Source organism: Heterocephalus glaber, unplaced genomic scaffold (genome assembly GCF_053883595.1).
Source record: "Heterocephalus glaber isolate CG9 unplaced genomic scaffold, H.glaber_assembly_v1.0 deba00000122, whole genome shotgun sequence".
NCBI classification, from domain to species: domain Eukaryota; kingdom Metazoa; phylum Chordata; class Mammalia; order Rodentia; family Bathyergidae; genus Heterocephalus; species Heterocephalus glaber.
Window position 1 is genome coordinate 17,077,699 of NW_028258138.1, and position 24,986 is coordinate 17,102,684.

The 24,986-nt window shown below is 34.2% G+C and overlaps 1 protein-coding gene and 1 pseudogene across 4 annotated transcripts in view; both read left to right on the top strand.

Annotated features, from left to right (window-relative positions):
* Positions 1-24,986, top strand: part of Cyyr1 (cysteine and tyrosine rich 1) — a 98,208-nt gene that overhangs the window by 5,284 nt on the left and 67,938 nt on the right. For all 4 annotated transcript variants that reach the window (XM_087213523.1, XM_004842239.4, XM_087213519.1 and 1 more), the window contains exon 2: positions 146-248. In XM_087213523.1, the coding sequence (XP_087069649.1) occupies positions 146-248 (103 nt within the window). The remainder of the gene's footprint in view (positions 1-145; positions 249-24,986) is intronic.
* On the top strand, positions 23,032-23,156 carry LOC147830361 (U4 spliceosomal RNA; annotated as a pseudogene).

Consider the following 24,986-nt stretch of genomic DNA (forward strand, 5'->3'; position numbering starts at 1 on the left):
AATGTTCTAGAATTCTGAATATGAAAATGAAGATCTGAATGTACTAAAGAGGGGGAATTAACTGATAAAGATATGAAATAGAATACTTTTTCCTGATGCTGTGATTTCCAACCATAATAGCTCATCCATGGTTTTTATTATGTAGACAGTTGCCTTGCTCAGTGTGGCAAAGACTGCAGATCTTATTGCTGTGATGGAACCACGCCCTACTGTTGCTCCTACTACGCCTATATTGGGAATATTCTCTCGTGAGTATTTGTCAAATTTGGCAATATTAATGGTGTCCAGTTAGTGTCAAGGAGTACTAAGTTGCAGGTATGGGATAGAGAGCTTAAATTGATTACTGACATAAAATTTTTAGTGGACATATTAGACACACGTCATTATCTAGTATGTGGTGTGAATATGCAAATAAATATAAATTGCCTTTATTAAAAGAGTTTTAAATGGATTCTTCATTGGTTGATTCTGTACAGTAATGCTTTAAGTAGCATTACATACAGTGGTAATTTTTTAAATATTGTCAATGGGTGTTTCATGTTCTTTAATGTTGTTTTTTTCTACTGCGTTTATGTATTTCTAAGTTAGCATTTGTTATTGAATTATAGCCAGGTTTTTGCCATTTATGTATTAATTTGTCTGATGCACCCAGTCAAGGAAAGGGAGAAGTTATGAATAAAGGCAGCTGAGATGCAAAAATATGATTTCTCTGTGCAATACACACAAAGTAATTTCAGGAAACAAGTTTAACAGTCAAAAAAAGGGGGGGTAGGCATGACTAATGCAAAGTAATAAATAATCAAACCACACACACATAAGACAGAAATATGCACGCAGGGAATATGTACAGCATTTCCCCAAAACAAGTGAAGGGTTTATTTTAGAACTGCTTCTGAGGAAAGGAGGAGGCAAGAGTGGCCTTTCTTGGGGTGGAGTTCTGGAGATGTGTGCAACTTTCATCCTCCACACACACAGTTCAGATGAAAGGGAGTGAGCGAGGGTCTCGGCTCAGAAGCCCCTGTAGCTCTCACAGCAGCAATGGCTTAGCTCCTGTCTTCTGTTTTTCTTCCTTAAGCTCATATTAGGATGATTTGGGGACTGTTCTGTTCCCAAACAGGTATGCTTAACTCATCCCCTGTGCAGGGCCATGTGAAAACAGGAACTATTAAGTGCAAGTCCTACATGCTCAGCTTCTTTAGGGATGTGTCCATTGAGAAGGCTCATAGCACATCCTCCATTTCCCAAGAACTGGCACCAGGGAAACCTTTCTTGAATCAGCATCGGGACTGGTGTTAGAGATCTTGTCTGTCTGACTACAGTAAAAAAAAAAAAAAGTCAGACTTTGGGACATACTTGAAGACTATTATAGTTCTTAAAGACTCTATGCAGGAAATGTGAAGCTAAAATTTAAAAATTATGTATGAAATTTAAGCATTGTTTGAAAAGTAAATAACTCTAAACCAGTGGTAAATTTTTCCCTCATGTGAGATTTGGCAGGAGAAAGATAAAACCCCCTTCTTTTACTTAATTCAGTTAGGAATTCAGTTAGAAAACTGTCAGAATTATTACATGAATTTATCAGTTCATCTGTAAATATATAATGATGTTTACTGTTACATATCATTGCAGAGTATTTAAAGTAATTTGAAATTCCTTGTTAATAGGTTGGAAATTTATTTTTGTTTCATCTCTGCTCACCAGAGATGCTATTCCAGGGAGAGGTGTGAATGGAGCCCCCAAGTGCTTATGGACTTGGGGAAGGGGACGTCAGAGTGACTGTGGTCCCCTGGCTCCTCACATACTTCTCTGTCCACGACACCATGGTGTGCACTGTGTCCCTATTTCTTTCTTCTTTCTACCTCCACCCTGGTAAATATGCACAGAGTACATAATTACTTATTTATCAGAATATTTAAAATTGTTAAATTTATAGATATGCTTTATATGATTTATATTTGGAATCAAATTCACACTTTTATGATACATGTTCCAGATCTCTAATTTCATCATTTGATTGAAGTAAATCATTAATTGCATTGACACATTCGTCAAGGTTATTAGTATCATGCACTTGTTATGTCTCAAGAAAAAGAAGAATTGAGTTTTGGAAGGAAAAATATATTTCAGGCAGTTAAAACTGGACTTTCAGTTTAAAATAGAAACTGTTGACTAAATACCTTGTTAAATAATTCTTAACAACAAAAAAAGGAGAGACTTTAAAGTGTTTTCCCTACTGGGTAAAGGAGAATACATGTTCAGGATTTCCAGCTATTGTTTAACATTTGAAAAGAATTCTTAACTCCACCCAAAGCTTTATTTTTTTATTGTGTGTATGTGGGGGGAGTGAAGCAAGTAGAAAAAAATCAATTCTAAGAAGGCTTACAAGAGTCTTATGCTTTCAAATAATGCTATTTTGGAATTCATAAACTGTGCTTCCCCTCTTTCAAGCATCAAGGCACATTCTTGGTAAAATCATTTTAGTGACCTTAACAGAAGTTAAACTTCTGTGGTTATCATAAAAGTAATAAGGAAGAAAGGAATAAATAATAAAATATTATGTATCTTAAATGAATAATTTCATAACTTAGTTGATGTTTTTGTTTCTCTTCAAAAGAGAAACTTTGGTTTAGTTTAAAGTGAGTTGAAAGGAAGCAAGAATATAATCTGGGGCATTCTGGATTTTTTGTGAATTGGATCCTGGTGATGCTTCAGAGGCCTCTCTCCTGCTCACTTACTACAGCAGTTCCGAGAGAGATGTTTATCACTTAATTCTGTTTACTTCCACTGCACTTGTCCTTTCTCACATTAATCATTAAGAGTTAACTTTCCATCTACCTTTTATTTGAAAAGTCATTTTTCTCAGTTCTCCATGTTTCTTTTCAGATATTTTCTATTTTAAATACGTTACTTTTGGCAAATAATTTCGGTTTCCCTCCTTTGTTTTTTTTTTTCTTAATTCAGGTAGGAATTTTAAGATTTATTTCTATCTGCTGTAAAACTTCCAAAATTAAGCCTTATAATAGCCTATCTCCTCTCTGTCATTATGGCCGCAGGGACCAATATCGTATAGAAAAATCATAACATCATCATCTAGAATTTGAGAATAATGTTTACACTAATTGGCACATACTGTTTAATCCATTAATTATTTATAAATGCATAGGAAGTGCCTGTTAGGGTGCCAGAGCTGGAGCAGGTCCTATCCAAGGATAAATGAATAATATACCTTGACTGCTAAGATCCCAAAATAGAATATGAGTGTAAACGAAGTTCAAATTTCATAATCTGATCTATAATATATTATTGGATGACAGTAGAGAAAACAGTGTGTGTGTGTGTGTTTAGAATGAGATGTTTAGAGAAAGCTTCATAGATAACATTTAATCAGAGTTTTGAAGGAAGCATGGATGTTTATATAAATGAACAGTGAAGAAAGGGAAACACATTCCAGACAGAGGGACTCCTGCCTGTAGAGACACAAGAAAGGATATGATCAGTATGGGAAAACATGTTCAGTGCAGCTAGCAAGGGAAGGTAAAAATTTGAGTATAATGTAAGAAAAGTAGATCAGACCAAAGGTAGGATCTTACTAACATGCTTTCACTTGTCATACGTACAAAATATAAGATGAACTATTTCAATATTTTACTGGTAAAACTAGATATGCGATTTTACATAGAAAAGATAAACTATTGGACACCACTAAGAAAATAGACTAAGGTGAGAAGGCTCTAAATAAAGATTGCTTTCACTTACTCCATAGAGGAAAGAATGGACATTTTGAAATGTCACATTATTTGGAATATTTTATGATAGAAAATGTGGCTTTGTAATTATGTCTCCATGTAAGAAATTTTCGAACATGCAAGCCACTACTTGAAAATTAGAAGTCTCAGTATGCTTAAAAATGAGAATTTGAGCCAATTTGAGAAATAAACAATTTCCTACCAGTCTGACTCCTGAACATTTCATTTCAGCAATTCTTCTCCATGGAAGACAAAATACTCTATGATGAATATGGAAAGGATATTTACATTTTTGCTGCTGGTGAAATATGATTGATGCTCCCTGGAGAGCAGATCCCACAAAAAGATGCCCTTTGTAGAGTAATCTTTAGAAATGGTATCATTCAAGGTGCAATCAAGTGGTTAATTACTGTTATGCAGTGGCTAAAAACGACTTTACTGAACATAAAGGTACTCTGCCATGTAAGAGAATAATTGTATCATATTAAATAAGAACCAAATATTGACACGTCACCGGGGATTTAGCTCAGTGGTTCCGCCGCCTGCTTCACAAGCACAAGGACTTGAGTTCGATCCCCAGTACTAAAAAAAAAAAAAAAAAAAAAAAGTTGCCTGGCAAATATAGAATTTAATTTCCCAACTCAAAATAGAGTTTTGCCTTTTCATTTTGCCTTTGTAAAATGCTGATCCATCTAAGGAATCTTCAGAGCACTGTTAGGCCAGCATAAAAATCCCCACAGAGAAAAAAATCAAGAGGAAGAACTAATAATGGAGATCCTAGTGGGATTAAGTTTCTTTTCTTCTCAATGAAATGTGAAAGATGTATGACCCACAGTTTTGCAAAGACAGCTAATAAATATCCCAATGGTGATTTTAGAGCCATGCTAAGCATGAAAGCAAAACTGAGTTAAAAGATAAAGGTTTTGTATTTTCCAGTGGCATGTGAGGTTCTGTGGTTATTGAGCAGCGGAATGTTCTGAATTAAACACATGAGACACTCAAACACTGACAGAAACTTAATGCATTTTAAAAGACCTTTGGCACTGTTTTAAAAGTCACTTAAATGAATCATTAAAAGAATTTTAGTAACATGAAAAAAGCCTCTGAAAAGTATATACAGAGCAAATCAAAGTTTGTAGGAACCTTATTATTGTTTTAAGAATGACATAAAGATAAATAAGTACTATAAGATTAAAATAAATATGAACATAATTTAAAGTGTGGCAACAACTTATATTTGGTAAAAGAGGGCCAGCATTTCTCAGAAGATATATAATTACATTGTACTGGTCATCTTAAGAGCAAACACAGATGTCTAGATACTTAAAACTTTTCTCAAATTTGTATTCCCTTCTAATTGCCCTTGTATATAAGCCTCTCAGAAATACTGTATAATTTGTTTTAAGAAAGGAATAAAAATTTCTAGGGTATATTACCAACAATTTATTTCTACACATACATAGAGATGCTCAGTTAACACCACCAGCTGCCAAGAGTTACAGCTATGAACCAACCAGACAGGGCCCTGGCCTTGAACTACTTAGAAGCTACTGGAGTCCAGGGAGCCATGCGCACACACTTTAACCTGCTGTGAAAAGCACAAAACATAGTAGAATCAAAGAAAACCAACTTTCACTACAGCTTTAGGGTATTCTGCAGGCTTCTTGAACAAGAGCAATTCTAAGATCAAATCAAAAATGAAAGGGAATTGATGCAGTTTATCATTCAAGTAAAAACACTTAGCAAAGTAGGTATAGAGGAAACTTTTAACCCAATAGATTTCTTTTGTAAAAACCCACCTTTCATCAAACCCTGTATTTGGGGGTATAATGTTATGTTTCCCTTTAAAAGCAGCAACTTTTGAGACCATAAAGGTAAAGCAGATGCAGAAAGTTAAATATTGCATGGTTTCTCTTATATGAGAAACTCAAAGTATAAATAATTGAAAGAGCAAGATAAAATTTGTAGGAAACAGGGAGGTAGACCTTTCACGCATAGGAAGGGAACCTAGGGTTGGAGAAAGGAGTATGAAAGGAAAGGGGGAAGAGGAAGTAAAAAGGTGCAAGATGCCATATGTGCATGGACCAGCTCCCCATGATGGATGTGTATTGCAAACATGTACTAAGAAAAGAAGAAAATTTAACAGAAGCAACTGCAAAACAAGACTGTGTCTGTTACCACTACTATTCAGCATTGTACTGACAGTCCTCACTGGTAGGAGCAGCAAGACAAATGCAAAAGTGGTAGAAAGAACTGGAAAGGAAGAAACTAAATTACTGTTATTTAGAAATGATATGATTAGCAACACTCAGATTATAAAAACTAGTAGTCACTGTACAAGATGAGTGTACGAAAATTAGTTTACTGCTATATACAAACAAGACTTTTTAGAAAAAGCAGTGTGTATGTATATAAACACATCCAAATAAAACACTAAAAGTTGTAAGATACCTTGTAAGAAGTCAAATAATATGCATGTGGAATTTATAGAGTAATATAAATGTATAAAACTCTCAAGGTATGAGAGTCCTAAAGGAATAACAGGTATATCCAAATTGTGGCTGGGAATATTGTAACAATGCCAATACTGATATATGTTAATTCTTCCTGAGCTGTTTGTACATTTCATATAACTCTAATCAAAGGGCACAGGACCATTTTCTTTCATTGAGTTTGAAATACTGGGCTTAAAATATATGTGGGATGGTAAAGGGCCTAGGAAAGTAAAGATAGATATGAAGAATAATAAACTAAGAAGACATGCCTTACAGACACTAGATTTATTTTAAAACTATAGAAAAAAAATTATGTGACATTGGATCACAGACAAACCAAAAGAATATGGAGCTTAGAAACTGACTCATGTATGTATGGGAACTTACAGATAACAGACATAGCACTAGAAACTAGTAGAAGTGAATGTATTACTTAATGATGCTAGAACAATTAGCTAGCTATTTAAATAAATATTAAATTAGATCATTCTATTACTTAACTTCAAAAAGTTTACTTCTATCAGTGTAATTAGTTACATAAATATAAAAATCAAATATTTATGATTTTTTTAAAAAGAGGAAATATAACAATTATCAAAGGATTTTGAGTGTTTTCACTGTAAAGAAATGATAAATATTTGAAGAGATAGATATATTTAACCTATCTTAAACATTACCTAATGTGTGCATGTATTTTAAAAGTCATATGGTACCCCTCTAACATGTGCAATTTTTGTCTTTTTATGTATAGTATCAGTTTTAAAATAAATGTAAAAAAAATAAGTGAATGGCTTTATGTTATGAGAATAGGAAAGGTTTTTAAAATTAAGCACAAACAGCTGTTGAGATATACTAAAACCCAATGGATCATACACTTTAAAATGGTGAGTTTTATGGTAAGAATTTTATCTCAAATTATCTCAGTATTTTTTAGATGTTAAATATACAGGGTAACAAAATTCTTAGATAAAAGGATTAGGAAATTCCTCACTTGGAAAGATGCTTGCAATTCATAGTATTCCCAAAAGATTAGTGTCCAGAATATCTTAATAGGAAAATAGGCAATTTGTGTGGGCAACAAAAGAGAAAATGGAGGAAAGAGGAGAAAGGTCATAAACACATGGAAGATACTCAGCCTGGCTTACTAAAGCAGAGAGAAGCATTTAAAACAATGAAATACCTTCTCACACCCAGTGGGCTGGCAAAATTCGATAAGTCAATATTGCCCAAGCAATATGGGCAAAGATAAAAAGGTTTCCACAACACTAGTAGGAGAATATAAACCTTTAAATATGCTTGGAAAGCAATTTGACCAATATAGAAAGCTGAATGTGGACATAATTTAGGACTTAGCAATACCTCTTCAAGATGCAGTCCCTAAAAATTCACCAAAATGCACAGGGAGACATCTGTACCATTGATCAAGATATTATTAAAATAACAAAATATTGGAAGCAACCTAAATATCCATCAGAAGACAGTGGATAAATAATAGTGTTAATTGAATAGGCTATGATGCAGTGATTAAAATAAATCAATACATACAATTAAAGTAAATCTCAAAACTGATAATGCTATGTGAAAGAGTGAATGGGGAAGAATGTGTAAAACTGGAAGCTATTTGTGTGTAGTTAGACATTTAAATAATTATCTGCAAGCTTTATGAAAGCATGTGCATATGGTGGATATATCAAAGTATGAGGGAGGTAAAAGCACACATGAATGTCTGGTTTTCCAGTATGGAATGGTTTCCAGCAATGCAGGACTGCTGTCAGAGCTGCAGTCAGGATAAACTGGGACAAATTAGTCACCTAGGGCGAGGTACAAGTTAACTTCAATTCTATATTTATTACTTAAAAAATTAAACATCTGAAGAAAATGTTGCACGTTACTAATATACAATAAATCTGTGAGGAGTATATGGATATGTTTATTACCTAGAGTCCCCACCTTACAATGGTTTCACTTAGGATTTTTCAACTTCATCACGGTATGAAAACAATTTGCATTTAGTAGAAACCGCACTTCACATTTTGAATTTTTATAGTTTCCCAAGTGACACTGGGCAGTGGCAGCAAGCACAGCTTCTAGTTAGCCATGAGAAGTCAAGCGAACTATGTGGTACCCTATAGGGCACAGTGCTACCTGGACTTTTTTTTATTGTTTGTGTTAGTCAGCATTCCATTACTGTAGTAAAACACATGAGATAATTAACTTAAGGGAAAAAGGTTTATTTTGGCTCATGGTTTCAGATGTTTTAGTCCATGGTCACTCCACCCTGTTGCTTTGGGCCTGACATAGCACAATATATCAGGCAGGAGTGTATGGTAGAGGAGATATGTTTACCTCTTGACATTCAGGAGGAAGCAAAGAAAAAGAAAGAGACAAGAAGGTACCAAGGCCCTAAGATCCCTGTAAAGGTTATGCTCCAATTACCTAACCTCCTTTAACTAGCCCCCACCTCCTAAATTCACCTCCTCCCCATAACACCAAGTGGTGAACCAAGCCTTTAACATGGGCCTTTGGAACTTATTCCAGATCCAAGATAAAGCATTTTGTTTTGTGTTTTCACATCCCATCATGTCTACAAAGTTTCAGTTTGCTGTGTACGTGAGATATTTAATGCTTTAATATAAAATAAGCTGTGACATAAATTTCCCAAAATGTAGATGAATGTACATATTCTGGTAACATTTAAAGTATGTATTCCTAAGCTATGACATTCCACAGTTTTTGTGCTTTGAATACATTTTCAACTTATGACACATTCAATTTACAATAGGCTGATCAAGACATAAAACCATGTTAACTGACCGGCTTTTAGGTCTGTAATTTGTATATATATAAAAATTCTTGCAATTAAAAAAAGGAAGAAATTGAAAAGCTCTGTGAGAGTTGTAATGGAAACACCTGAACGTCTTGTTAACATATAGATTCTGATTTGGTAGAGAGATGTTGGTTCAGGCTTGAAATTTTCTACTTTCGACAGCACCCAGGCCATGGTGGTGCTGTAGGTGTCCTGTGTTACAGGATGAAGTGATAGAGGACAGACATCAAGAGTTATGGAATGTTGGGTGAGGGGTTGGTGCTGAACAAGAACAAGTCCAAATTAATTTTGTTATTATTATTTTTTTTGGTACCAGGGATCGAACTCGTGTCCTTGGGCTTGCGCAACAGGTGGTGAAATCACTGAGCTAAATCCCTATCCCAGTCCAAATTAATTTTGAAGTTTCTGCCTGGATGGTTGGGTGGATCTACTAGGAACTAATGGAGAATATTTCCAAATGTTCAAAGAAGTAAATGATTTCCATTTTTATTATGTTGAGTGCAGAACAATCAATAGGCTATAAACCAAATTCAGTGAACCTTCATTGTGGAATATACCCATCTGAAGCTAAGTGGAGAGAATAGAGCATCACATATAGACTTGGGAGTAAAAACCCTAGAGTTGGTGGTTGAAAAATGTAGACAGGAATGAATGAGAAATTCTGAAGAATGTATAAGAAAGAGTAGCAAGCTCACAGTGGAACTTCATGAAAATTCAGGAACACACTTTAATTTCTCCCCTTTTTATATTTGGATGGTGTTTAAGCCTTCCTTCCTTCCATCACTATAGCTATGCCCTTTGCTGTTCACCTGCATATACCTCTGGTGATGGTAGGACAATGAAGGCCTTTTTTAAAACTTGTTTTTTGCATTATAAATTATATAAAATACAGGATTCATTGTATTTCAGATCATTTGGAATTGCACATGTTGCCAACAACACTGTTTATGAGAAGCTCTATCTTTATTTATTTTGGTTGAACCTGAAGCAGATCAATTCATATCTGCTTATGTATTCCAAGCTTTAGAAGCTACCTTAATTAGATAGAAATCACAGTTGAGTGTTTGGTGGTAGAGCAATTGTTAGAGTGAAGTTAACTACTATTAAATTAGGACTTTCTCTGTCCCAGATATTTACACCGTATTAGTTTATTATACTTCAAAGTAGTTCTTATGACCTAGGCATTATTATTATTATTATTTGTCTAAATGAAGAGGTTGAGGCTAAGAGTTAAGTAATTTATCCAATTTTACACACCTACTATAAGCAAGCTAGTATTTAAAACTAGATATACTTGACCTCTTTCTGCTACTCCCTACTAGTTCCTGAAGATCTGAAGGATTCAAGTTGCGATGAATGGAAATAATTCAGTGCTATCCTTAGGAAGATCTTAATACTATATTTGGAGAGAGCCTTGTCCTCAATATCTGGGTTAAATTCTCTTATTATTCACAGTCAATATGTTACCCATTCTTTTCCCTTTTAGGATTTGTAACAGGTTCCAAAGTTATCTGTCTGCCCTTATCCAGACATTCCAGACCTGAGAGGTCAAGAAGCCCATTGGCCAACTCACCGTCCAAATTACAGGACCTATCAGATTGAAAGATCAAATAACAGATCATTCAAATGCAGATCCATCCTACATTTAAACAAGAAAACCCAGAGGTTTTGCGGGTTTTAAATTAGTATGCATCATCTGGATAAATATTTATTTAGAAAAATCAAATCATAATTTGAATATGTTCTTGGTTTCAGAGACCATCTTTTCATGGAATACAAATTAGATGTCATTATCGAGTAAAAGGTGTGAGAGAGTCAGTCACCACTTCCTAATCACACTGTTTATAATAAATTATAGTCATGAGATGGGCCTGAATTGAAGCACCAGTTTGATTATAATGATTTAACTTCTCATGCTTCCTGGGTGAATATGCTCTACCATGAGGTACTGTGATCTGCAGCCTATAACCATTCAACAGGCTCCTATACAATTCTATTCATTTCCATAATTTTTGGAGCCAAAATGTTTTATAGATAAAATTGAGGCGGGAAAAATATTATACACCCCATGAATTTTACTCTATTGTATTGGAAGAATTCTGGCAGGCAGGTGCAACGTGGAATGCAATGACTCCCAACTGCAGAATGTTAGAATGAAAACACCCGCAACTAATGAAAATTTCAGAGGGCAATGACAACCTCATAAAATATAACAGGATTCCATCTGAAAGCATCATGGGTGAAAGCCTTAGCTATTTAACCCAAAGTAACTCTCTGTGATTCAAAGACAAATAGAATTTGTAGTTTCTGTATCACTGTTATGGAAAGATGAGGTAGTAAGAAGACTTTTTTGCGCACATCAGAAAAAACAGAGAAAAACATTACAAATCAGTTTGGCAAACAACTATACATTTCTAAGCTCTGTTTTGCAAAAAGTAAGTATTGACTGTGTTTTCAAATAACCACCACTATGGTGTTAATAAAACATTTTTCCTCTACAAACATCCATAAAAATACAAGATCAGCCTCCAAAGTATTACACATAGGAAAATTAAAATTTAAATGTTTCTTTGTCCTTTAAATTTTATTTTTGATTAACATGTATGTGTTGTACATATTAATGAGGTTCAGCATGACATTTTATCATATGAGTGTAATGTGCAAAAATCAAGGCCAACCTGCCTTTATCCACCACCTTGCTTGCTTCTCAACCTCTAGTAATCACTGTACGTTCAGATTGACGTTCTTAGCTTCCACATAATGAAATATTTGTCTCTATCTAGTTTATTTCAATTAAAATTATGTCCTCATTCCATTTTGCTGCAAATGACAGGATTTCATTCCTTATGGCTGAATAATATCCCATTGTGTGCATATATACCACACTTTCTTTATTCATTTACCTATCAATGGGCATGTGGGTTGATTTTATACCTTAGCTATAGTTATGGAATTTAAATTTATGAAATAAATTCTAAGCACTGTTGTTTGAGGTTGCAATCTTAAGTAATATCCACCCTTACATTAAGTAGATAAACCTCTCCTTTCATGTCCCTCTAAACAAACTGTGATTCTATGTAATGAATAGTGGTTTTAGCTATAGACGGTTATAGAAGACTGAATGCAAAAAAAACCTAAGGGGGTGAGCTTTTCTTCTTTTATGTTGTATGAACTTGGTTTTGTTTGTATCACTGCACCTCAGTTTGTCAGTGTGTAAGGTGGAGTAATAGGAACAACTTGGCTTCCTCTCAGAATTTGGCTGAAGGATATCTTCATAGGTGAAATCACTTATCTGGACTTTACAAATTTTTCTGGTCATTCATGAAAACATGGGCTTTGAAAAACATCAGGATTTGAGGTAAAGAGAAAACAGATGGGGAGCAAAGTGACTTCTCCAAGGTCATTGGGAAAGCCTGCGACTGTTCAGAGTGCCACTTCTGGGGCAGAGCTCTCTCCCTGGCCCTCTGGAGTTTGTCAGTGAAAGAGTACCACCTGTCAAGACATAGGCATCTCTGCCCCAGAGAGCACTCTCAGCCTGAGTGAAACAAATGGCCCTCTTAATCAAATGTGATTGCAGTCTGATAACTGTAAAGGAAGCTAATTAAGTGCTGTGTCCTGCTGCCCAGCAGTTGCCAAAAGCATAATGCAACCTGTACAATCACGTGCATTAGGAATTCAAATCATCCTTGCTGCCCCAGGCTGACCTGTGAAATACACAGAGAAACCAACTCAGAAGCAGAGGCAAGTCTCAAAGTACAGACACCTGATTTATGAGAAAATCATATGTGCAATCCCAAAACTCAGGAGATAATGATTTGCTTTAAAGATGAATTCATTAAATAATTCCAATTAATTCTCTTTTAAAACTTTTATTCACATCTTTTCAGAAACACATATTGTGCAGATGCCTAGCTCATCTTTTTGATGATATGTGAATAATTAATGTATGCACAGTGTTTTAATTGCTGGCAATTTCAGTACCGTGCTCTATACATACGAGTATGGATGTAACAGTTTAGAATTTTCCTGATTAGGCTTTTTAAAAACTGTGTTAATTGGCAATTTTCTCAATTCAAGTCAATGCTTATAAAGCTTACAGGAGTATAGAGGGCAACTACTTGTCTTTGACAATGTTGGACATAACCTGTATTTGCTACAGTGACTATATTGAACATATTTTCAGTGGTAGCAAATAAATGCCAGATGGCATATGGAATAGAAAGTCACTGATCATAGCGAGGATCTACTGAGGTCTATCAAATTCTCAAATGAGTTTCTTTTTACTCAGCTTGTTGCCTTTACACAGACCATGTATTACACGTTGTATATTTTGGTCAGTGTTTGTGGTAAAATAGTTTTTATCTGGTTGCCTTCAACTGGAAAGGTTGGTTCCAGTTTTGGATAAGATGGAGAAAGCATACAGCACCTGTACTTGCACCAAACACAGCTCTGGTAGCAGGGCAGAAGGCACCGAGCAACTACTTCAGGACTACGGAAAGTAAATAATAGCAGGCAGACTTGAGAGGAGAACTCAGAGTACCACCCAGCTAGCCTTGCTTTTACCAGTTTTTCCTTCTGCTTTTCTCACTCCAGGAGGTCTCTAAATAAGTAGGGACTTCTGCTCAGATCACAGGGGAGCATCCTATAATATTCTTTCTTTTCCCAATTCTCCATGCCCTAGTTCCTGAGAGACTATTTGGTTGTTGCTGCTGCAGCAGAGACAAAAGTAGCAACAGGGTCAAACTAGAGTCCATAATGTGAAAGTGGGAATGCAGTACCAGGAGAGTGGGTTAACTCCCATGAGTTTCTTTCTGGTCAGAAATCCAAATAGGATTGTCTCTGGGAACTAGAAACTGCTAGGAGATCATCAAGATGGAGAAGCTCAGGGAAGAGATTCCTGTGGTTGCTTGTGAACTCTTGGAGCCCTCTAAAAGTGTACCTCACAGTGCATGTGCATGGATCTGACCTTGAGCAGCCCACCACAGACCTTGCGAACCGAATACAAGTGAAACAACCATCCAAGTCCTACACTGCACTTTAATGGTATACACATGGACTGTTCTGAGCATGACTGTGAAGGCTTTGAACTGGAATTTGCATTGAAATTACAACCCACAGAAGTCTGGTTGGAACTTGTCGTCTAATTGATTGCCTCCTAAAATAAAAATGTCACAACTCTCCATAAGCTTAAAATATAGTATTTTAAAAGTCCAAGAAACAATTGAATATTACCCAACATACAGAGAACCAAGCAAATTTTAATTCAAAAGACAATCAGCAGGTGACAAAAATGTGATTATTTGGCAGAGATTTCAAAGCCATTATTGTAAAAATAACCCCAAGAAGTAAGGGCAAATACTCTTTGAAATTGGTGAAAAGAACTGAAATTTTCAAAAAAAAAAAATATTGAAACTATAAAGAACCAGATGAAAAATTTTAGAACAAAAAAATATAGTGATCAAGGTTAAAATTTCTCTAGTTCAGTTCAAGAAAAGAATAGAGAGGTCAGAGTAAAAACTAAGTGAATTTGAAGAAAAATCAATAGAAATGATTCAATCAGATAGTTATGTAACAGAGAGAAAAATATTTTCAAGAATGTAAAGAGTCCTGAGTGCCTATGGACAAGACCTGACATGAATGTGGAGAAGGTCTAGTGTTTCTGCCGCCTGAGTTCCAGAACAAAAGAGGAAGAGAGTGGTGCTAAAGAATGTCCAAGTCCGGTGAAAGAGATAAACTATAAATTTTAAAAACTCAGCAACTTCTAAACAGGAGAAATCCAAAGAAATCCATGTCTAGACACAATATGATCAAACTGATGAAGACTCTTGAAAGCAGCCAGAGAAAAACAGTGCATTATCTGTAGGGGAGGTCTAACTTGAATAAATTTGCATTCCTCATCAGAAGCCAAAGAAGTCAGAGAAGTGACATATATTTTAAGTACTGGAAGAATAGACACATCGATCTAGATTTGTATATCCAGTAAAAATACTTTTCAGGAATAGAAATGAAATAAACAAGTGCTCAGATTAAGAAAAACTAAGAATATATTAAATGAGCAGACTTGATCTAAAAGGATTGCTAAGGAAAGTTCTTAAGAATGAAAGTAAATGATACCAGAAGGAAGTTTAGTGGACTATTTTTCTCCCCATGAGTTCTGTACAATACATCCAGCAGTCCAATACAAAAATATAACATTGTATGATTGCAATTTCAATGGATTTGGACATAGTATTTAAAATAATTATGGCACAAAAGGGATCTGTAAGAGGGCAAGATTTCCATAGTCTAAATAATGTGATAGAAAATTTATTCCAAGTGATAATAAGGAAATAAGTATATATTCTATAATTCCTTCAAATACCCACTAAAAAAAGTAAAAAAAAAAAACTACATAGCAATGAAGTCTAAATCACAACGCATAAGTAAAAATGGAATATTCATAAATGTTCATATTGCAAAAAGGAAAACAGGAAAGGAAGGTAAAACAGAGGGAACAAACAGAAAGTAAATTAGGCAATGATAGACCTAAATCCAAATATATCAATAATTACATCAACAGTATGAACACATCAACTAAAAGACAGAAAATGGATTTTTAAAATAACTAATCTGAATGTGTGCTATGTTAAATTCACTTCAACTATAATGATACAGGTAATTTAAAAGTAAAAAAGATAGAGAAAGGTATGCTATGTAACCATTAATTGAAATAAGGCTGTAATGGCTACATTAATATATGACAAAATAAAGTTCAGAGCAGAGAATATGACCAGAAATAATCATATTACATACAAGTGCCCATTAACCAAGAAGATATAACAATCCTAAATAGGTACACACTTAACAACAAAATGTGAATATTTGTGAAGAAGAAACTGGAAGAACTGAGAATTATAGTGTACTTCTCTCTCAGAAGACGTCATTGGTAGAACTGGCAGAGAGAAAAATCAGCAGAGATTTAGGAGACCTGAATAATTCCATCAATTTAATGGATCTGATTGAAATGTTTAAAACACTTCACTCAACAAAAGCGGAAAGTGACCTTTTAAAATACCTTCATGGAACATTCATTAAGATAGACAGTGTCCTAGGTCACAAAGCAACATTAACGAAATTGATATTAATGAAATATGTTATCTGACAATAATGAAATTCTATTAGAAGTCAGAAACAAAGAGATAAAAGGAAAATTCACAAACACTCGAAAATTAATCAGTGTACAAAAATAACCCATGGGTCAAGTAGAAGTCTAATGGTTAATTAAAAAATATTTTAAACTGAACAAAAGTGAAAATACAACATAAGAAATAAGGAATGAAGTTAAAGCAATGTCCAAAGAGAAATTCATAGATTTAAGTGCTTGTATTAAAAACAAAGTTTTCAAATCAGTAATCTGTTTCCACCTTTAGAAATCAGAAAAAGAAAGGCAAAATAAATCTAAAACAAAAATCAATGAAACTGAAAACAGAAGAATAGAGAAAAAAATGAAACCAAAAGCTTATTCTTTAAAAATATCAATAAAATTGACAAACCTCTAGCAAGACTAACAAAAAAGGAAAAAGAGAGAAGACATAAATTACCAGTGTTAGGAATGACTAAGGTATCTGACATATCTATCATAAAGTATTATCATTGCTGTAAAGTAGAAAGACAGCAATAAAATACAGAGAAATATAAATTATTTATCAATATTTAAATTTAGGAATCTGTATATAAGTCCCCCCTCACCAGTTTTCTACCCATTCAACAGTAAATAGTCACTTAATTCCCTTCTTTGGATTCCTATCACAATTTATTTTCACAATTCTTGTAGTATTTGTCCTTTTCTTTTTCATGTTTGTATACATATTATCGCCTTTGGCATAAATTCTTGAGAGGAAGTTATTGGTTATATTCATTTTTTAATATCCATCTACTTCCCTATATGACACACAGCCCATTAAAGTTCAGAGTCTGATATAGGGTCGTGCATATGGCAGACATAAACTGTTAAAAGACATTGTCAGCTGTATAATCGAAAGAGAAGTTGTGGAGACTAGCAAAATCAGGTTTGCCTCCTGACTCTAGACTAGTTGGTAATTTGGGCAGACTGACTCCTAGACTCTCAGTTTTCTTATTTAAGAGGAGATCATAGTATGTTTGCAAAATTCTTGTAAAGTCTAAATGAAAACAGCACCTAATTCTATGCTTGTGTTAGAGCAGATACTTAGAGTTGTTGGATGTCTTAACCCATGCTGTTTTTGTATTGTTGAACAGCATGGAACTATATCTTGGAAGAGTGATGTCTGAATTGTGTTCAGCCCAAGAATATAAAGATTATCTAGTAGGATGTCAGCAGGAAATGATGGAATTTATATTTATTTTTATCTTATCATTTTAAAGTTTACCATCTCTGTGTTATTATGTGTATATATTATGTGTATATATATTATATATCATATTATGTGTATATATATATAATGTGGTAATGCAGAAATGCATATACATTATAACTAAGTATACATACTATATTTTTGTTTACAAAAATGTCTTTTTCCTGAAATTATGAATAATTCTAAAACTTTGTAGACACAAAAGACAGGAAGAAAGTAACCCATTCTTTGTATTTCAGGTAAGACACAACAAAAGGTATCTGCTCTTTTAATGAAAGCAATAAAATATTCCATTAGATCACTATGGGCCAAAAAGAATGAAAAAAATCTAAATATTTAGACCAGTAGTTCCCAACAAAAGGGGGGTTTTGTCCCACAGTGGAAATAGGGACATGTCTTGAAAGATGTTTTATAGCTAAGGAGATGGCTTTCACTTGCATCTAGTAGGTAGAGGCCAACAATACTGTTAAACTTCCTATAATACTCAGAATAGTCCTCCATAACAAGAATTATCAGACTCCAAAATGTGAGACATGGCAAGGCTTTGACCTAGAATAAGAAGTGATCAAGATTCAAACTAGCATTTCTATTTACAGGCATTTGTGTAAATCCTTTTATAATTGAATCTACTTATAAAGAATATGTAACAACAGTTACTTGCACATGACCAAAATCTCATTGTCATGTAGCACTGAATACTTGCTTGTTATACGGTCTCTGAAAACATTAGGTACATATCATGATGTATTGGACAAATACAGAGTGCTATTGGCAGGAATCAATTGACAGGGAAAGAAAAAGAAAATGTATGTGGATCCATTTCATTAGCACATGTCTTATTATACTTAAATCTTTCAAAAGAGACACAATGAATGGCAGAGATAACCACTGTTCACTGAGGACCCTGAATCTTCCTCTGTGTATTCCTGTGGGGAAAATCATAATCTCATGACTAACTTGTTTAGTGAAAGAACAAATCGAAAGGAGAAATTCAAATTTTTGGTATTTTATAAATAGTAAATAAAGGAGCTAATTTGATGAAACTCACCTACCAAGCAAAAAAGAACAATAAGGGCAGTTTGATTTTCATATAAGGCTACATGAAATTATTTGTGTTTCTTTTTCTTCTTTCATTTTAATCGACAGTCACTTGAGTGGACTGCAATTAATTCCATAGGTTAGACTTACTCCATTCCAATTCTAAACCAGTCTAAAACTTCACATTCCATATTTTGCATGTGTGTGAACATTTAAGTTAGGAATTGATATCTCTGAGGAGATGGCCCACTCTGTGTTCTTTCTTATAGTGCAGCAAAACCCATTGCATGATGGTAGAGGAGGCAGGTCACTAGTGGCATGCCTTTGGAGAATAAATCTCTCCTCTGAGTCTTTTGAAACTTTAACTTCTCTGCCTCCTGGCTGCCATGAAGTGACCAGCTTTCCTCTGCCATGACCATTCACTGTGTTTCTGCCTTAGAGACAGGCAACCCTGCACTGAAACCTTTGAAACCGTGAGCCAAAATAAACCTTACCTCTTTTCAGTTGTGTCAAGTATTTTGTCCCAGTGATGAGAAAACTAATCAACACAGATTTTATGAAAGGAAAATAATATTTTATGAAATGTCCAAGAAAATTTCAGAAAGGAAAAAAAAGTAATATTAAAACTAAGTCTCTTTAATCACTGGCAGGGTTTCCCAACTATGTTCATACATTTTTAAAAACTCATTAAACTTTTTAAAAGAATGATCCTAGTTTTTCTTCTAATTTAAATATTTATGAGAAGGGAGCACTCACATAGAACCGCAGAGACCCAAAATTCATTCCTGAATACAAGAAGAAAACGGTTCACAAGGGAAAAGAGCTTATCTTGAAATGATTTATCCAAAGGAAGTAAACTCTGTTCTACTTTTCAGATTATGCTATTAGGAAGACCAACCCCTAGGCATTTCAATTAATTGATAGTTTCATTTAAAGATCTGCAAAACCTTATAGGCTTTTTCCCCCAGTACTGCATCATTAGTTTCAAATAACAATTTTAAGCTTGTATTCATATACAAGAAACAAAAACATATTTATTATATTTATTCATTTCTTAAATCACATTCAAGTTTTTAAATGTCTTGCATTTGTAAACATCAGACCTTAATTATGACTATTCATCAGAAAATAGAGATTTAACAGTATTGAAATTCATTTAAATTGAAGGCTCTCAAACTTTAGTATGCATGAGAATCACCGGGGAGTAATTGCTAAAAATACCTTTTCCCAGGGTCTAATCTAGAAATTCAGATTCAATAGGTGCAAAATAATGGGATATTTCCACGTCTTCATGTGGACAGTTTGGGAATAAATGGTATTGGGGCCACAGTGGTCTAAATCAACTATATCAAATAATACTTCATTTCGGACTCCTTTTACCCTATTTAAGTACCAAATTAAGATGTATAATTAAACATTCATCAACTATAACTTCTTCATGCTTGTATAGACATACATAAAGGGTAATCTCAAATTATTCTGGTAAATATTTAGGAATATTGAAAACAATAAGCAATAAAGATTCATTTATGTTTGGTCAAAATGATTAAATACAGAACAGAAACTGACAAATTATAAAATTTGTCTCTATAAAATATGAAATTACAAAATAATTATAACATTAGAATCTGCCCATTGGTAGCTATACAGATTAAATGAGTGAATGTGTGTGAACCACTAGGAATACCTGCTGGTGCTCAGTAATTTTTAGCTACCAGTTATTCTTCTCCAATATATACTTCCATTATGTCAGTTAACTCATACATTATAAGTAAATCCGGAGTTAGTATTTGTATAACAGAGAAATTGTGTTTGTTTAAACAAGATTCTTCCTTGGCAAGGGAAACCAAAATAATGGAAATAGAATTATCCCTTTCAAGAGACAAAGACAAAAACCTGAACCTGAATGCTGCAGAGACTAGACCCTTTTTTCTCTATTTTAAGAAAAAGTTAAATGAGCACTGGCCCCATGACTTCTAACCAGAAAAATAGGCCCTCATTTTTGCTCAGCTTTTGACTTGTAGCAATTGCACTTCCTCCTGTACTCAAAGCCCAGATCCTGGGAAGCTGACATTTCCACTGGATTGTTTTGTGCCTTTTTAATGTTTTTGAGGCAGCCTTGGGCCACAGTGAGCTTCCTCCCTGAGCTGAGCAAGTTATTTCCCAAGACATCTAGTACTATTGCTATAGTAGTCTAAGTGGAGTAAAATCTGCTGCGCCATTGAGAAGCTTTCTTTTCTGGGCTCCAGTCTTCTTTAAGCCATTTTAGTCCCTTCTGCATTTCTCTAACAAAATACTAATCCAGTCCCATGAGAGCAGGAACAGTCTCTTTTTCGATCTCTCTCCCAGTGAGAACAGCATTAATCCCTCTTAACTCCCTAGCCACTGAATTTTAAAGATCTCATGACCTCAGTACAGTGACATTAGGGATAAAGCTTGTAATGCATAAACCTTTAGGGGACAAACCATATCAACCCATAGCATTCCCCTTCCTTATATCTAGAGGTAATGTTCACATGGTTATGAACTCTTACAGCACTTGGGAAGATGTTTAATTTTCTCTTTCAAGACCGTTATGTTCTTTACATTGTTTTGAATGGCTTCACCATTTGAGGGATTCAGCTAGAAGAAGGAGAATTGTGTATATATTTAGTTTGGATTCTGTTTAATATATGTATTCATATACATAGCAGTCACTTGCATGTATAGTTAAGTTGTTGCTAGCCATTCCAATATAGAAATAGCTCCCAAGAATACTCAAACAACCCATTATCAAAAATCATCCAGCATTCTAATAGGAAGGGGAGCAGGAATTTATGACTGAAGTGTGCTCTACAACTTGTAACTGAGAAACAAGTTTTGATACATAGGAGCTAAGGGAGAAATTGGAAAATTCTTTCAAACAGTAGTACCACTTGCATATAAAAAAAGCCTAACAGAAGTTTTCCCAAATTTGATAAGAGTCCTACATATGCCCACTAACAAGCTGTGAAGCCAAAAAGTTTTTAACCAAGAATAGCCAAAAGCAAGTTGTAATTCATCATTCTGGTGTGATATTATATTAATTTCTCTTTCTAGCTTCCGAAAAGATATTTCAAAGTTCTCATTAGATGAAGAGAGCCTCAAATAGTTGCAGCCAAAAAAATGTAATAAAACCTATAGGGAATTGCGCTACTGAGTTTTGTCAGGCAGTTAATCTAATGTTTTATTTGCCCTAAAATGAGCCCCCAGAATTTGTAAGCTTCAGACTTAAGGAGACAGATCTTCTTTCACTAGCAAGTTGTATGTATTTTAACTGTTTTGCCTCAAAACTGTTTTTTCTTTAAGCCCTGTTAGTTTTTATTAAAAATATTGCAGAACTTACATTTTAAATTTTGTTTGCAGAATGCATATACTAAATTAACAGAACCATTTGAGGGCTGGAGAATGTAGCTCAGTAGTAGAGTGCTTACCTACCATGTGTAAGGCCTTGTTTTGATCTCCAGCACTGTTTTTAAAAGTCAGGATTATATGTTGTTATTGCTACTATGGCTGTTGGATCTAGGGATGAAAAATAAGGAATATATGTAACCAAACTAGTTTAATGAGATTTTTTTAAAGTATTGTCACTTTTTCTATTTCATTTTTAAAACCTGACCTTTAGGAAAATATAAAGAGAATTCAAGCCCACAGAAACATCACCTTAAACTTTATCCAAAAAATTAAAAACAAAAGATCATTGATTTCTTAAAACATTTACTGAACTTCAGTTTTATTTGAAAAGTTGCATACTATTTCTTCCTGCTTTTTTATCTTTTTTATAGAAATCTCTGATATTTACCCTAGATAGCTAAAGTCCATGTACTGATTAAGAGAATGCCTAATTTATATACTCATTTAAATTAGTTTAAATTAACTGTTTAGTCTTTTCTTATTAAGCAGTGAATCATATAAACTACCTTTAATTTTATTAGGAATAAATATCATATTAACTAGAATTCAGAAACCATTATACAATACAACTGCTTGTTTGTTCTCTTACTCATTAGCTTTGCCATCTTTGTAATTAAACTTTCAAATTATCAGTATCTTTCTATGCAAAAAAGAAGGTAAAGCAATTTAAAGGATAGAGAATAACAGGTTTACTTTGTACTGGGTAGTCAGGAATGAACAAAAAAGATGCTAAGGAGATGACATTTGAGCAAAGAATGGACAAAATGAGAAAATCAGCCATGTGAATACTTTGAATAATACCATTCCACTGGGTAGGAGACAAATCCAGAGACCATAAACATAATATAATAAATGAGAAAGCTGAACCTGAAAAACAAAATAATTTAAAATAGCTTAACTATTTTTATATTCATAATAAAATTTACAGTTTTAAAGTAAAACAAAATATATTTGACAAGTTAGAAATTAAACAGAACAAGATGCATAGTAGAGAAATTCTATTATGTGATGTGTACTGAAACATTTAATCTGCTTTGAAATGTTTTTTGTGTTTCATTAAATTACCATTTACATGCCATTTTATGCTCAAATAATTATTTATCTTAATTTTTAAATATTTTAGCTTTGTGCGGTGGCAGTATAAGAGCCAATGAGGTTTACCTGAGGCCCCATTATTACTACTTGAAAACTTAATTTTTAAATATTTAAACCTAAATATAGACATTATTTTTATTATAATGGTATTCTTTTAATTTTATTTAAATAATTTGAATAAAATTATCGTTCCTTGTGACATTGTGGTAATTAGGGAGGTCTGTTGACTTGATTGGCTTTGGGTTCTGCCTGGGGACTGGTGGAGTACACGTCTGGCCCCAGGGTCTGTGTCTGGTCCTTTCCTCCTGCCTCTCTGGGTCTCTTCCCCTGTTCTGCCCCCCAGTCACCATGAACTAAACATCATGCCTTCCTGCTGACCATGGACTGGAGCCAGCTGATCATGGACTGAATCCTCTGACACTGTGAGCCAAATTCAACCTCTCCTTTTTTAGGCTCGGGTTGTTGGATATTGTGTCACAGCAACAGGAAAGCTGACTGATAGAGGCATTATCATTAAACAGTAATCCCAGGTGTCACCAGGATGCATCCTATCAAAGATATTAGAGAGGTCAAAAGTTTATAAAATTGAGTTTTGTAAGTCAGAAAAGAGATTTATAAACATGGTAATTTTGTGGTAGACATTCAGTTAATAAATCCTAAATAAAATTTGATTTATAAATCCTTTTATGGGCCATTGGGATTCAAGTGACTGATTTATGAGTCAGTATGCTAAAATCTATAATTTGAGCTGGCATAAATCTTATTCTACAATTTCTTTTTTAACACGTGATTCATAAATCCTGGTCAGTGTAAGATTTTGATTTTCTGAGTGCTCTGCATTTGGCAGTGAATCTCATAACTTCATATTTTAGGGTTTTGATGAAGAAAAGTGATTATCTGCATGAATAAAACAGCAGCTGATTAGATCTTCCTCTATTCTTGTGGGTGAGTTAGTAGAAGCGTATTCTAAGCTCACTGATGATTTCAAAGTGTGGTAGCTTTAAGAATGGTAAATTATTGCAATTAAAATTCTTCCTTATTGTATCTGCCAGCCAGTGAAGACTGGTGTGTGAGAGATGAATTGTCTTTAATATCCAATCTCCTTTATTCTATAGCATCTGAATTTTAATAGAGTGCAATAGTTCCTCAAGGTAAACTGTATTTCCTAGCCTACCTTGGAGATATATGGAGCCACTTGAGTAATTTCAGCCAATGGTACATGGGCAGAGGAGGGAAATGCTGAATTGATATTGTAAGAGAAGTCATCTTTGCCTTGTGCTGCATCTTAGGGACAAACACTCAAGAAGTATGACATTAACTGTAATTCTTTTCACTGATCCTCTTGATCAGATTGAAGACTCTCTCTTCTGTTCCTAAATTGCTGAGGGTTTTGCAAGGAATGGAAGTTGATTCCATCACTTTTTGTATCTACTGAAATGATTGCATTTTTAGTTCTCAACAGTGATTCAAGAGATTGATTTTCAACTCTTAAACCACCCTTGCCTTCCTGAGAATCTCCCTTCCTTCCCACCCTCTGCTTCCCATTTGCTTATGCTTCAGGATATAAAAGTACGTCTTCCCAGCCTGTACGTGAATCTTTGTATTCAGAGTGCATTTATATTCAAAGTACTGAGTTTTTATATTCAAAACACTTCTCATCTAGGAGATAACAAATAATTTGTGCTTTTTAAGGTTGTTCTGGCAATCTTTGTTTTGTACTTAGAGTATATAATTTCAAAGCAATGTAATAGTTGATGTGTTTGGATTTAGGTCTATCAGCTTACTATTTGTTGTGTGTTTGTCTCATTTGCTTTGTGTTCCTTTGCTGTTGTCCCCCTACCGCTTTTGAGTTCATTGAAATTGCTTTTAGAATTCCATTTTCATTTATCTCTCAGCTTTTTGACTTGCTTCTTTGTATTATTATTTCAGGGATGCTCTACAGATTACGATAAGTACCTTCAGTTTTTCAGCATATTAAAAA